At 46.0% G+C, this 15,074-nt stretch overlaps 1 protein-coding gene and 1 long non-coding RNA gene across 2 annotated transcripts in view; one reads left to right on the forward strand and one right to left on the reverse strand.

The window, feature by feature from the left end:
• Window positions 1-15,074, forward strand: part of E2F7 (E2F transcription factor 7) — a 44,442-nt gene that overhangs the window by 20,910 nt on the left and 8,458 nt on the right. The window contains exons 6-10 of the mRNA XM_084797053.1: window positions 801-959; window positions 2,273-2,407; window positions 11,527-11,712; window positions 12,238-12,307; window positions 14,394-14,877. Coding sequence (XP_084653179.1) covers window positions 801-959; window positions 2,273-2,407; window positions 11,527-11,712; window positions 12,238-12,307; window positions 14,394-14,877 — 1,034 coding nt within the window. The remainder of the gene's footprint in view (window positions 1-800; window positions 960-2,272; window positions 2,408-11,526; window positions 11,713-12,237; window positions 12,308-14,393; window positions 14,878-15,074) is intronic.
• Window positions 13,044-15,074, reverse strand: part of LOC311606063 — a 92,757-nt gene continuing 90,726 nt past the window's right edge. Inside the window, exon 3 of the long non-coding RNA XR_014782179.1 lies at window positions 13,044-13,514. This is a non-coding gene — a long non-coding RNA (uncharacterized lncRNA). The remainder of the gene's footprint in view (window positions 13,515-15,074) is intronic.

A 15,074-nucleotide genomic window follows, 5' to 3' on the forward strand; every position in this document is an offset into this window, starting at 1 on the left:
CTTCCATGGGAGCACAGAGAAAATCAGTATCCTATTTGTATAAAGGCAGGCACCTACTCTGTTAGGGTACATGCTAGACACTGTGATAACAGAAAATTGGGGTCCTTGGGCCAGAGAGATAGCTAAGGACCTGAATTCGGGTCCCCACTATACAAAGTCAGGCACGATGGTGTGTGCCTGTGATCTTAGCACTGGGAAGGCAGAAGATAAGGGGCTCCCTGGGGCTCCCTGGCCAGCCAGTGTCACTGAATAAGTGAGGTCCAGGTTCTGTGAGAGACCCTGCCTCAAAAAATAAGATGGATAAGCAATTGAAGAAATATGAATATGGACCTCCGGGCTCCTCACTCCCCCTCCACAGGACCATGAACATAGACCGCCCATACATGTCAACACAGACACACAGAATTCTAGCTTTTGAGGGGCGAGTCAGAATTCAGACAACAACTCCGGATCCCTGCCTGTCTCCTTTTATCTGCCTGCATTAATGTTTTCCAAAAAGTTGCTTAAGGAGAATGGCCATATGGCTTCTATCACGTGGTATAAGCATGAAACGTTAGGAGTGGGTAAAAAGCCACATCTTGGGGTCTGCGCCCACTACAGTCGTTTTCCAAGATGCAGGAAAATCCTTCCGACTCCTTTACAGGCTTATTTTTGTGATGTGCGTCCAGTGGGCTTCTTTCTGCCTGTTACCAGATGACCCTTCCATATGCTGCCAGTGTGAGAGCGCTCTGGAAAACGGGGAGCAAAGTGTTTCTTGTGGTAAACCCGTTTTGATGACTTCCCCACCCCCCCTTTTTTAGCATCTGCAAACAGTCGAAAAGATAAATCTCTAAGGATTATGAGCCAGAAGTTTGTCATGCTGTTCCTCGTCTCCAAAACCAAGATTGTTACCCTAGACGTGGCTGCCAAGATCCTCATAGAAGAAAGCCAAGATACCCCGGATCACAGTAAATTCAAAAGTAAGAGCCCTCACCTAATGCGTGCATCAGCACAAGAGGAGATTGCCTCTGAGATCAATACATACGGAGAGGATTTTCTTGATGGTGGTGGTTTTGGAGAAATGTGCTCAGAAAAGCCCTCTGTGTCAGAAGAGGTCACTCACCAAACAGACACCTGACACACACACACACACCAATCCAAAGCAGAAGCCTTTTTCTCCGCGGTTACAGTGGAGGCAGGGTGAGAGGCTGAACGCACCCCAGGCCAGGGAGGGTGTGATAGCTTTGCATTTCTCTTTGGTGATGCTCCTGTCAGAGACTGACTATCTGAGTCTTCTTTCCCCTTTTCTCCCCATACCCCGCCTACTTCTCTGAAGGGTGGACATGAGAGTTGTCTACAGGTAAGCGCTAGAGAAATGGCTAGGGTTGGGGGCAGAGGGGAGGGGACAGGGCTGCTCGGAAGGGAGAGAGTCTCTAGGTGTCACAACCACGCACCTTCCTTTGCCTTAGAGCTCTGCTCGCAAGGTCCGTGCCCTGGTGAGGAGCCATGAGCGCGTCTCTTCCAGTTGCTTTTTGGTTTTTTTGCTAGAATAATAGCCACCCCATGGGTGAGATGGTTAAGAGAAATGCCAGCCCTGGCAGGGGCTGTGACATGAAGTGGACGCCTGGCTCTTTATTCATTTCTTGAATAGAAAGGCAGGCACGCCATCTCATCCTCCTTTTATAACATGGCTTCTGAGTCGCCCCTTTCATACGTGCATATTCCAGAGGTTTCTCCAAAATGCTTTCAGAGACAGCACGCCCCTCAGCGCTTCTCCTCATTGGCCAGGGTTTCAGGTGAGCAGCTGCCGCTCGTCACAGCTGTACCTCCTGGCCTTGAATCTTGGGTGTCCTGTGTCCCCAGGAGTGTGGCATCACTGGGAACTTGGGGGATCCCTGTCATTTTTCACAGACCAGCTGCCTGGGAGGAAGGTGCCACCACCTTTTGCTGGGGAACACTCAGGGCAAGCCTTTGCTGGCCACAAAGCAGAATTATATTCCCTAAGCCTCTAATCATAGCCTGTTTCCCCCCGTATTTTTGCTGTTGTCAGCAGAGGATACATGAGACATGACCTTGTGGGAAGGACAAGGACACATCGTCCTCCCCTTACATTCTGTGTGTCTGCAGATGCTTTGGGTACATAGATCCTGAGTGATAGCATGTCAGAGCCACCAGTCTCCAACCACCTGTCCTCTGGAGGCTTATGAGGTAGCCAAGGAATAGTCCCTGTCAGAAACTAAAACGCATTGGCATTACACATGGCATGACCAGAGTTGTGTTTTATATCTTTAAGCAAAGGTACGACGGCTCTATGACATAGCCAATGTTTTGACCAGCTTGGCTCTGATAAAGAAAGTACACGTGACAGAAGAGCGAGGCCGGAAACCAGCCTTCAAATGGATCGGGCCCGTGGACTTCAGCCCCAGTGGTAAGGAGAGGCGGTCTTGATAGGGCCTGCTGTATAATTCCTTTTCCTAATTAGACATCTAGACAGCCAAATTAACCTTTTCCATTCTCTGTTTCACAGCGAATGTTAGACTAACAACCTCACTCTTGTAACAATAATTAGTACTATCCAGGAAACATAGGTGCTGGTTGCCTCATACGCGTCAGAAAGGGATGTTAAAGTATATTTGTTTATGAATTTTTATTTTGTTCTAGAACTTTTTCCTGAAAATTTAGGACTAAAAATTTGAAGTGACACTGCTGAACTTGGGTTATTTCTACGTAAGCAAAATAAACATTGTTTTTTCAGGAAAACTCCAAATAACATTAAAAAACAAACTATAATCAACTGCTCACAAACCTAGTGTAGCATACAGTAGCCTCTAAATCTAGTGGGGACATACTAAAAACCTTTTATGTATTTAGTTAAAAGGCTAAATATACCATGATTTTGCTAAACCATGATCAAAGATTTTTACCTTGTGCTTATTTCACAGTTAACATCTGTGCAGTCAGGGGCTGGGTCTTCTTTGAAAGGTACTTTGTATGTAGCTGTGCTGTCTGGACACAGCCATTAAGATTATTTTTAAACTACCCTTTCAATGGTGGTGTTAGTGGCACAAATTTGTGCCATTTAACTAGGATTTATAAAAGATATAGCTCTCTGCCTCCCTGGTAACATATTAGGATCTCAATAAAAACCACTTAAAATCAAGTATAACTACCTCAACCCAGCAAGTAAGTGGGAAGTGCAGACCAACTACTGTACTGTATGCCATGAGAGATTTAAGCTGTTGTGGGCAGGGGGCAGTCCATGCCTACAAGAAATGAAAGACTTGGTCATTTTTTTGTTATGTTTTTTGCTTCTGTACCTTTGGCTTCTCCTCACCTGTGAAGCTGTCTCCTTTTTGGCATTAAAAAAATGGCCGTGCATTCTTTAATGGTGAGCATGCGTTCTGAGATATATGCCATAAAGCATTGCCATCATTATGTGAAAAAGCCCGAGAGTCAACCTACACAAAAACAAAAGGTCACTAGACAATAGTGGTGCGGTGTCACATAAATGCTCTACCTGACCTGAGCATCTTGTGAGGGGTATGAGAACGCTGTCTCAGCCTCCGAGATCTGGCTCAAATACCAAGCCCATGTTGGTTTCCCTGGTCACCTAGAGAAAGAGCATTTCCTCTGACAGCTACAAGTGTGGAAATCAGTATTGCGGGATTGCCCTTGTCCTATACATCCAAGGGCAGATGTCACCCACTGGAGTTGGACAGTGAGCCTCTGCCAAAAGCGTAGAATTAGCACCGAGTTCAAGACGGGGTGGTACTGCCTCTGTAGAAATGCAGACCATACAAATTAAGATATGATGGATTCAGTTTGGGAAAATTTGGGAGAATAGCATACTTGAGAATAAATCTGGGCCATATTGGGGAGATTAGCCAGACTGATTTAAGATGAGACCACGGGGTAGAAAATGAGGTACAGTATAATGACCTGGGAACACACTCTTGGACGGCCTCTGAGGCTGAGCCAAGAAAGTCATAGTGGCTGGCTGTAACAAGTGACAAGGAGTCCCTGAGCCAAGAGATTATGGAGACAGAAAGACTGCAACACAGAGATGCTGTTGAACAGATGTCATCAGTAGAGGCGTGAGCTTCTGGTACAAAGCCAAGGAGTTAAGATTCCTGTACAGCTTGTGACCCACAGCTGCTAGAACTCCGTTCTGCTGCAGGAAGGACGGCTTGGAATCAGGTCAGGAATTGCAGATTTGATCCTCTACCCTTCAGCAACCTGTATTATTCCTTCTCTGTCCTCCAGCTCTATTACTCATGCTGTCACATATCCTCGGCCACGCCTAGGAAATCCATGATTTCCTCCTCACCCCTTAAGGTCTCTCGTTTCGCCTTTATAAAGGTCTCCTTCGTTTTATTGTATGTGGGTGTTCTCTTTTTAATTTTATTGGAGTCTCACTGGGGTGCGGTAAATAGCACAGACTTGCAACTTGATACGTTTTGTATACTTAACTTCCTCATAAGTGCCCTGCCCTTCATTTTCCTCTCTGCTGGCTCATCCCTAGATGCTCTCCTGCCACTCAAGGTCTGTGGGTGTGTCCTAGAATTATGAGTAAATTATTATTAGGTTGACCTTCATTATTCACTGATTCCATATTTGTAAATCCGCATGCCCACTAAAATTTGCCGCTCGAAAATGAGTGCTTATGGCATTTTTAGGCATTTTAGGAAAAAAAAAAAAGATAATTTGAATTTCCCCGTGCACTCATTCCTAGATGTGGTTGTACAAGGCTTCCTGTTACAGTGGCACGGTCCTTAGCATTGTATGTTCACATGCCTGTGCTTCCTGTTAGTGACTCTGCTACTTAAAATGGCTCCCTAGAGTGACATCAGCAAGATGGCTGAGTGTGTAGACACCTGCTGTGTGCTTCCTCCCTCAACAAAGAAGCAAAGCAAAGCAAGAAAAAGCCAGAGCAGTGACCTCCCTGGAGCGCAGTGGGGTCAGATGTGCGGCAGAGCACTGAGGGAGATCGCAGTAGACATGTAAAAGTTCGAGTCAAAAGAGCACAGCATCTGCAACCGATCTCCAGCTCAACCCTGAATCAGGCAGTGGTCCTCACACTTCCTAATGCCGAGATCCTTTAGTACAGTTCCTCATCTTGTGCTGACCCCCCACACCACCATAAAGTTAGTTATTCCCACTGCTACTTCATAACTGTAACCTTGCTCCTTGTTATGAATAGTAATGAAAACATCTGATGTGTAGGATGTGTTTTCATTGTCACGAATTGACCCAAAGGGGTTGTGACCCACAGATGGAGAACTGCTAATGAAGGGGAAAGCAAGCAGGAGGGACCCCACTCTCCACTCACACCACGGACAGCTGAGACATATTAGAAAAGCCTTCAGCCCGTCACAGGTCCTAGAAAACAGCCCAGCCATCTTAAAACTGAATTCACGTAGCCAGGATACTGTTCCTAAAGAGTGCAGCCCAGCTCAGCCTTGTGAACCAGCCTGGTAGCCCCTCCCGGTCCCGGGAAGTACCTGAGCAACCCACCCTGAGTAGCTCAGTTACAGAAGTCTGTGAAACCGGCAGCTCTGCCTAACTTCTTGTTGCCCCAGAACCACCTGAACATCCACGTCAGCCCTTCCAGCTTCCAGCTACAGGAAGCATCCCGGCAACCAGCTCGTGCCTGAAGCCCTCAGTGTCACAGTGCCAGTAAATGTCTGGGAAGCCTGACTTGCAGAGGACCATCTGGAAAGAGTGGCCCACCCCTCCATGACCTTAACAGCAGCCACTCGCCCTTCCCTAAGTTGGCCTAAACCAGTGGGACTTCTGGGAAACAGTTCTGTGGCTCTCCTGATTCTCTGGCCCCAAGTATGGACTGGGCAAAAACTGTCCTCAGTTTCCTCCCAAGGAAGCTCTTAGAAGCAGACTGGACCCCACCTACCTATCTGCAGGCCAGGAAACAGCTGGACAGCTGGTCCTGAGCACATTGGCTTCCAGGGGGCCTATGAATCTGCCGTGCAGCCCTCAGACACCCACGGGAGCACTGACAAGCTGCATCCATTCATAGTGTTCAAATTCTAGCAGGCACCTTGCTCTTCAGTGTGCTCTCCTGAACTCCTCCGGACTCACGGGGACCGCATTACCTCTATAATGGAACAGATGGACACCCCACATCCACATATACTGCAGAGCTGCCAGCAAACCTGCTCCCCCTGAGAAAGCCTCTTCTTAGCTGGCAGTGTGTTCTCGCATGTTCTGCAACACGAACCTCTGAGACCTGCACATATGTTGCAGATGTTGGTTACAACGGAAGAAGTTGCGTGACTAAAGCATCGGCCTGGAGCCTGAGCCTGTCCATATACTGCCATTGGCCATGTTGCCAGGAGAAAGCCTTCTGATAGAAGCAAGCCACCCTATAAAACTGGGAGTCAGCGTTTCGGCCAGCTGGACGGGCATCCAAGTGAACACAAGAGGCATTTTATAAAACGTAATGGAACCACATCATAAATCCAGCAATGGGCTCCAAAGAACTTAATTACCTGACAGAATTCAGCAGCAGAATTCCAAGAAAGTTAATGGGCTATGAAAGTATATTGATGATTCGATGCAATTAGGAAATTAGATTATTGTGTGAATAAGAAACATAGCAAGGAATTGGAGATCAAGTAAAAGCCAAAGAGAAATTTATCTTTTACATATTTTTTTTTTCAAATCCTAAAAGGAAAAATAAATGTTAGCTGAGAACACTATTTCCAACAAAGTAATCCTTGAGAAATGAGGCTGAAATCTAATACAGAAACAGTTTAAATTCACCCCACCAGGCCAGCCTCACAGACTTGTAAGAAAATCCTCAGGCTGGCGAGGTGACTCAGCAGGTAAAGGCATCTGCTGCCAAGCCTGACAGTTTGTGCCTGAGCCCTAGAACTCAACCCAAAAGTAGAAAGAGGAAACCAACTTCCCCAGGTTTTCTGACCACTCTATGCATTCCGTACATACACTCACATACGCTATTGGAAAATAAAGAAAATGTTTAAATGCGTAAAGTAGTCTGAACACTAGAAGCAAAAAACTAGATCATGAGACTATAAAACATGGCAGCAGAGCAGAGTCACCGAAGAGAGAGAGAGTCAGACCTTATGAATGTAGAAAACCAAACCTCAGAGAGGTTGATGCTCAGAACAACAGAAAATAACGAACAATGATAAAACTGTGTCTTGCCAGTGATGGCGGCATGCACACGGGTTACAGCCCTGTAAAACAAAGCCTGCTGGAGGATCCACTGACAGCGATGATAGGCTGTCTCTCTAACAAAGTCAAGGAGTAGCAAAAATATACCATGCAGGTGGAGAATGAGGTGAGGAGTAGCTGTGTTTACATCAGATAAAATAAGCTTTGTATCACAGATGATAAAAAGCAGTAGGTATTTAATCATAAGAGGATCGGCTCAACCAGGAATTAAAATTGTGTTTGTGTATGCAGCCATTACTGAAGCACCCAGTAACTAAAGCCAACCTCACTAGACTCCAAAGGAGAGATGGGCTGTGGTGCAGTAGTGATAGTGCCTGGCTCAAAGCCCAGCATTTGAGAGGCTTCAGAAACTGGTGATCTCTGAATTCAAAGCTACCCTGGTCTACAAGGTGGGTTTCAGGCTTCACCGCTTTCAGCAATGAGTGTGTCAACAGGAGTTTAAATATCAACAAAGGAACATCCAAACGGAACTATACTGTAAATAGACCAACAGACACTTAGAGGGCTTTTCATCTGACAGCTACACAGAGCGCATCCTCATCCGCATGAAGAACCTTCTCTGAGGTCATGTGCCAGGTCCCAAACCAAGGTTCAACAATTTGAATGAATGAATGTAGTTGTCATCTCTGACCACAGAGGAATAAAGCTAGAAGTCAACAAAAGAACTTTGTGAATTGTGCAAATGTAGAAATTAAACAGTACTTCTCTTGAGCATTCAATGAAGAGATCAAAGGGGATGTTTAAAAAAAAAACATTTTAAGTACAACATGAAAACCTGTGGGATACAACGGAAGTCCTACGAAGCAAGTTTATAGCAATTAAGCACCTACACTTAACAAAAACAGGTTTCAAGTAAACAACTTCATACCTCAGGTGAAAGATGGAAAGAGCTGAACGGTCATCTTAAGTCTGTCACCATTCTTGCTCAGCACAGTATTGGAAGTTTTACAACCATCAGGACAAAGACGTAAGAAAAGAAAAGAATGCATAGTCAAATAACCCATTTCCAAACAGCATAGCTTCGCGAGGAAAACCTAGACACCACACAAAACCTGTTAGAAGTGGCAAGTGGACTCAGAAAAATTGCAGATATAGACCAACATACAGCATTGAGTTATGTTTGCATATAACGAGAGAGAAGAAAGCAGTCCTGTTCACAGCAAATAAAACTCCTACAAGCAAATTTAACAAAAGGGTTGATGTATCTACAGAAGAAACTGCCAACCTGGTAAAAAGAATTAAACACAACTTCTCAAAATGTTGAGGAGCTGGTTGTGCCTTTAATAGCAGCACTTGGGAAGCAAAGACAGGTGGATTTCTATGAGTTCTAAGCCAGCATGGTCTACATACTGAATTCCAGGATAGCCAGAACTACATAGAAACCAAAAACAAAATGGCGAGGGGAAAGTTGTAGAATCACAGAAGGCCCCAAAAAGCTAGAACAACTCTGAGCCCAAAGCCAGCAAACAAGAAGCATCACAATACTTCAGAACATTCGACAGGATCCAAACCGAATGCTGCGGGCAAGGATGCAAACACAAATCCAGCCAAGCGAGTAACAAACCAAGAAGTCAGTCCTGTTGACAGCCAACTATTATGACAAACGTGACAAGGATGAGCACATATTAAAGAAACTCTTCAGTAAATGGTGCTAAGAAAATGATACATTTCCGTAAGACACTGAAGCCCCATCTCATTAACAAACAAACACCAAGTAAGCAGTTATGACGTATGATTCTTCGAGAAGAAAACAGGTTTGCTTCAGGATGTTAATCTGGACATGTTTGTTTGTTTGTTTGTTTGTTTGTTTTTGTTTTTGTTGGGTTTTGGTGTGGTTTTTTTGTTTTTTGTTTTTGTTTTTTGTTTTGTTTTTTTTTTTTTTTTTTGGTACAATTCCAAAAGCATAGTTAACAAATAACATTGGAAAATAAGATTACATCAAACTTAAAAAAAAAAAACCTCTATACAGCAAACCATGGTGAGGAAGCACTCTACAGAATGGGAGGAGATACCAGGTGGTGGAGGCGCACATCTTTAATCCCAGCACTTGGGAGGCAGAGGCAGGCAGATCGCTGTGAGTTTGAGGCTGGCCTGGTCTACCCAGCGAGTCCAGGACAGCCAAGGCTACACAGAGAAATCCTGTCTCAAAAACAAAAACAGAATGGGAGGAGATCATTATGAGCTCTCTGACAACGGAAATAATATTCAGAGTATAAAATGAATTTAAACAGCAGGAAGGGGGGATGGGTACAAATGGTTCCACAACCTAATGGACATTGTCAAGTGAGGAGGACACAAATGCCCTCCAAGCGTGAGAAAACGCTCAATCTCATTAGTCACATGGGAAATGGAAGTGAAAACAAAACCACAGGGAAATTGTCTTGCTCAAATGGCTGTTTATCAAATGGATCAAACGCACACACTTTGGATATGGAGTATAGCCGTAGGAGAAAACCGTACGGAGGGTCTCAGAAACGAAAGCTGTCGTCTGGCAGCCCCACCTAGTAGCCAAGAGAACTGTCATCTGGCAGTCATCCGTGTCGTCCGGCAGCCCCACTAGTAGCCAGGAGCACTGAGATCTGTCTGTTGAGAAGGTATCTGCGCTCACAGCTGTTGTAGCACTATTCACAGTAGCCAAAGTGTACAATCAACCAAGTTAATTTATTTATCTAAGTGGAGAAAACGTTGCCTATGTGAACAGAAGACCAGACCGTTCATTCATCTTCCCACTGCTGAGCCAACACTGTCTTGTTGCTCTGGACAATGCCCCCCCCAACACACACACACACACACACACACACACCTCCCCTGCAGTGAGGAGGTTTTCCCTTCTGGGCACCTCTTTCCCTGACCTCACACAGTGTTCTGAATTCCCATACTGCACTGCGTGCTCTGGAGAGCCCCTCGCAGGCCCCCAGCTTTCTGTCTGCTCATCTGTCCTCTTTGGTATTCTACCTTGTGAACTCTAGCTGCCGTGGTGCTTAGGTTCTCCCAGCTGCACCCTCAGCTTGGGGAGACTATCAAGCGCCTGTACCCCAACCTAGAAATATCCTCCAGGCAGTTCAGTTAGGACGGTCAAAGCTCGCTTGATTTCATTTCTGCTCTAAGAGGTCACATGGTCTTCCCAGCTCCCGAGAGCCGTGGTGTATGCATTTCTGCCCAGTGCTTTATTTAATTCAGGAGAGCAGACAGATATGGTCCCTGGGGCTGGCTTGACCCATTTTTCTTTTTTGCTCTATTTCCTGATTTTATAAAAGGAACATATATTGGGTTACATGGAAGGGAGAGCCGTACAATTTTTACTTTTCGTTCAATTTCAAAGTTGCATTGAGTGAAGGTGCATTTTTCTGAAAGCCTAGCTGGACTTTTCAACCTGTGAAATCAGATTTCTGCTTAAAATATGTATGCTGAGCTTGTAAGAAAGAAACACAGACAAGTCAGGAATGATGATCTGGACCAAGGGGATGATGCCTGGGTTACGGAAATTTCCATCGTGACTTCACACTGGAACCTTGAAACATAACATGATCTCTAGGCCCAGCGTCCCGTTCCTGTTCTCACTGTTGCTCAGCACGTCAGCCCTGGTGTCTGCTGACTTTATCCCTCCGGTCACTTGATAACCAAGCCTCTACCTGCATAACAGAAATAATAAAACTGAGTGGGGAGTGGAGACCTGCTCTGTATTACCCTGGAGCTTCGGAGAGACAAGCTGAGCTCGATTCATCTTGAAAGTGAATCTCAAAATGCAGATGCAGAGCTGAACGGGCTCGGGCTTCCTTTTGCTGTTGGACCCTGACCGAGCATTAAAATGCTGGGCCTGTTCTAATTCGGGTTGAAGAACATCTTGCTCCACTTTGGTTGCAGTTGGAATAATTTTAGGATACATATGTGTTCATTCTCGCTTTATAGTTAGCCACTTTCCTTCTTCCAGGACATGGAAAGAAACTGGGATTTGAGATACCTCATAGAATTCTTTTCATTGTCTTAATTATTATCTAGGGTAATTCCATTTCAGTTATAAGTTCAAAGCCATCTCTTATTTTTATTTATTTATTTATTTTGTTTTGTATGCATTGGTGTTTTGCCTACATGTGTGTCTGCGTGAGGGTGTCAGGTCCCCTGGAGCTGGAGTTACAGGCAGTTGTGAGCTGCCGTGTGGGTACTGGGAATTGAACCTGGGTTCTCTGAAAGAGCAGCCAGTGCTCTTAACCACTGAGCCATCTCTCCAGTCCCCCCAGAACCATCCCTTTAAAAAAAAAAAAAAGAAAATGAAAATAACACCCAGGGCTGTGGCTGTGTAACAGCACTGCACTTCTGTCTCTCTCTCACCAGACGAAGAACTATTGGATGTCTCCGCATCTGTCTTACCGGAACTGAAGAGAGAAACATATGGCCAGATTCGAGTGTGTGCGAAACAGAGGCTGGCGCGGTACGGTTCCTTTAACATGGTTCAGACGTCTGAGAAGATCCAGAGGAAAGTGAGCTCGGAGCCCAGCAGCCCACAGGGAGGAAAACAAGGTGCCTGCCCTTGCTTACCCCGTGGAATCAGTCACCATGGAGTAATAGCAGCCTTGGCCATTCGTGGGCATTTTCAAGTAGCTCTCCACACCGTGCCTTTTTCCCCTCCCCTCCCCCCCAACAGCCAACTTTTCACTTGCCTGAAGTCAAACAATTATTGGCTGCAAAAAAAAAAAAGACACGCTGACTTCACAGTGTGTGAGCATGGCCCCACGCCTGGAATTGATCCAGTTAGCCTTGATCCATTGGTGTGCCATGCTTGGCCCCTTTGCCTGATCACGGGAATTTGTGACAGGAGAAACGGCGCTTGTTTTTTGTTGTTGTTTTTGTTGTTTTTGTTTTTGTTTTCTCACTTGCTCCTAATGAGACCTGAAATCATCATCAACGGCTACCTTCTGGAAACTGCCCTTTTTGAAACAAAACCAGAGCAGATTTGAGGTGGCCTGCATAGTCCCTGTGCTGCGAGGCATGGTCTCTGTCGCGTGTATCCTCACACAATTTGCTAACCTTTCTGTTCCCTCCCAGGGTCAGCCTTTTCCCTAGAAATTGGAAGCCTGGCAGCCATCTACAGACAGAAAGTAGAAGACGAGTCACAGTAAGTGTGTTCTCTATTTCTTACTGTCAATTTTGGCTACACTGAAGTTGATCCATCGCAAGATGGATTTTTTTTTAAGCCACTCTTTATGAAGGAGTCACACCATTTTTCCCTTTGTGCCCAACACTGAGATAATTTCCTCAGTGACACAAATGCCTGAAAACTGTCTCCTACAAAATAGAGACACCTGGGAAGAGCCCGCCTGTACTAAGGGTGCTTTCTTACCGCCGTGGCTCATTTATTTAATAAACGCTGGTGCTCTTGAATCAGCTACCATGCTTATCAGCCTCTGTACTAGCCGTCTTCCCAGAGGCTGAGACATTTATCCTGACTGTGGAGGAAGGAACTTAGAGAGTCCACAGATGTTGACGAACTTACCCAAGTTCACATCGCGCATGCGTGGCAGCTATTGAACCCCCCCCAACTTAAACATGGGGTGGGATTTTGAAGTTGAATATATCTTAAAGGATATAGACAGTGCACTAAAAAGAGATGAGAGGGGGTTTTAATGACAGACATGGAAAGAGACACCATGGGGCTCAGGAGAGGCACAGAATACTCATTAGTGTGGTTGTCATTGGTTCAGAAAGGTTAGTTAGTGAAATATCATCCATAAGAAACATTTGGGCGCGGGAAGCAGTGTGCGGATAGAGGCCAAGTCTAATGATAAGTTCCATCCCTGGGACCCCCATAGTACAAAGAGGGCCCTGGTTCCCAAAAGCTGCCCTCTGACCATCGCACACACCCCATGACATCTGCACCCACACACACGTACAAAAATAATTTTTAAAAAGTCTCTCAAGAAGTAAAGGCTATAGGTCCGATTGGCAAAAGTTTTGAAAGTCAAGAGTATTTATTTGCACCAATACAAAGAGCTACTGTAGGCTCGGTGGGGACCCACCTCGCTGTGATGGCACTTAGGGATGGAGGCAGGGGAGGAGGTTTCCCGGTGCGCAGATCTGAGCCATGTCAGCTGAACACAGAAAGACAGTAAGCTGGGAGATGGTGACTCAGGAAGTCCTGCTCGCATAGTCAGAGGGGTCAGGTCACGCTGCAGTGCCTGGAGGAGACGGAGAGGTTGACGGCAGCGGCTGGCAGGTGCATCCCTGGTTGAGAGTCTCACTGTGGCCTGGTGACTTTCAGAGCTCAGTCACTTGCTCAGGGAGGTCGTGGATGGAGAGAGGAACTCATCTTCGCCAAACTGATCCTGTGGGTAAAGTGGGTGGCGGTGATTTGCACGGGCAGCACAAATCCGCGTCCTCTACTTACCAGAGGTTAATCTAGTTCATAATGTGGACGAGATGCATTAACATTGAATATTTGTTTTTTTTTTAATATATAGAAGCCCCAAATAATTAAAACGGGGCTTAATTTTGAATGAGGTGTGCCTAAGCATTCTTTATTAATACTGAGCAGAGAAGAATAACAAAGTACAAGTTGGCCTCCTCACTGCGCATTTTTCTTCACACCGAATTCTAGGCAAACATCAGTGTGCCAGACTCCCCTGCACCCACACTCTCTCCCAGTAACTGGGAGCCCAGCCTTTGCCATCAGACAGACCAGCAATGAGGCCCAGCTTCACGTCTTTAGAACAACAGTGGGAGAATTAACCACTGGGCTTGGCCCGGGCTTTCCTCATTAACAAACAGGTATACGAGGAGCTATGACTGTAATAGCTTACACTAAGGGCCACGTGCCTCATCCTCCGTAACCATTCGCTGTGGAAGAGCCAATGTGGGCAGGCACTGGGAGCCCCAACAGCTCTTCCTACACTGGCACCTCACACTGTCCCTAGCCACCCACCCAGAGTTTCCCAGTCTGCCTCTGTGTGACTACGGGGCACATATAACCCTCAGTGACTTGGTGGTCCTCACTTTTTTTTTTTTAATATTTATTTATTATGTATACATTGTTTTGCGTGCATGTACCCCTGCAGGCCAGAAGAGGGCACCAGATCTCATTATAGATGGGTGTGAGCCACCATGTGGTTGCTGGGAATTAAACTCAGGACCTCGGGAAGAGCAGGTGGGGCCCTTAACCTCTGAGCCATCTCTCCAGCCCCCCTCACTGTTTCTTTTTATCCCAGGGGAGAAGCCTTTGCCAGTAAGAGAGCAGTGCCTCCAGCAAGCAGCTCGGACCCCGCCCTCCCTGTCGACTCCAAATACTGTGTTAATAAGCCTTTAGCCCACCCAGGGTTTTCTGTCACTCCAGCAGATTCACAGGCCTTCACCACACAGAATGGTCTGACCGGACAAGTAGGTGTCCAGCTTCCTTCTGCAGCCTCTGATGCTGAGGGCTTAAAGCCATCTCTGCTTGCCGGCCAGCCTCTGGTCTATGTGCCCTCCACCTCACTGTTCATGCTGTGCGGGAGCCTGCAAGAGGGACTATCCCCAGAGTCAAGATCAGAGGAGGATGGCGGTGGCTCAGAAGTCCCAGCTGACCTGTCCCTGGCACCCTCAGCTCAGAAGCGCCTGTGTGAGGAGAGGAATCTTCAGGAGGAGGAGGAGCCTGCCGTGAAAAGACAAAGTCAGGAATTTGAAGACAGCCCCTTAGCCCTGGTCATGCCCAAGGTAAGGGCATGTAAATGTAAATGTGTGTGTAAATGTGTCTGTGCCATCTCATGTCAAGTAGTAGAGTAGTAGAATAGGAGTATATTTTATGTGTTCCTCATCCCTCTTCCCCTCAAAAAAAAAAAATCACCTTAATACTGTAAGAAAAGTGATTTTTAGTTGTTTTTTTTTTTTAAGTCACACTTCTTATAAAATGC

Source organism: Acomys minous (assembly GCF_964271855.1).
Source record: "Acomys minous genome assembly, chromosome: 9".
Lineage (NCBI taxonomy): Eukaryota > Metazoa > Chordata > Mammalia > Rodentia > Muridae > Acomys > Acomys minous.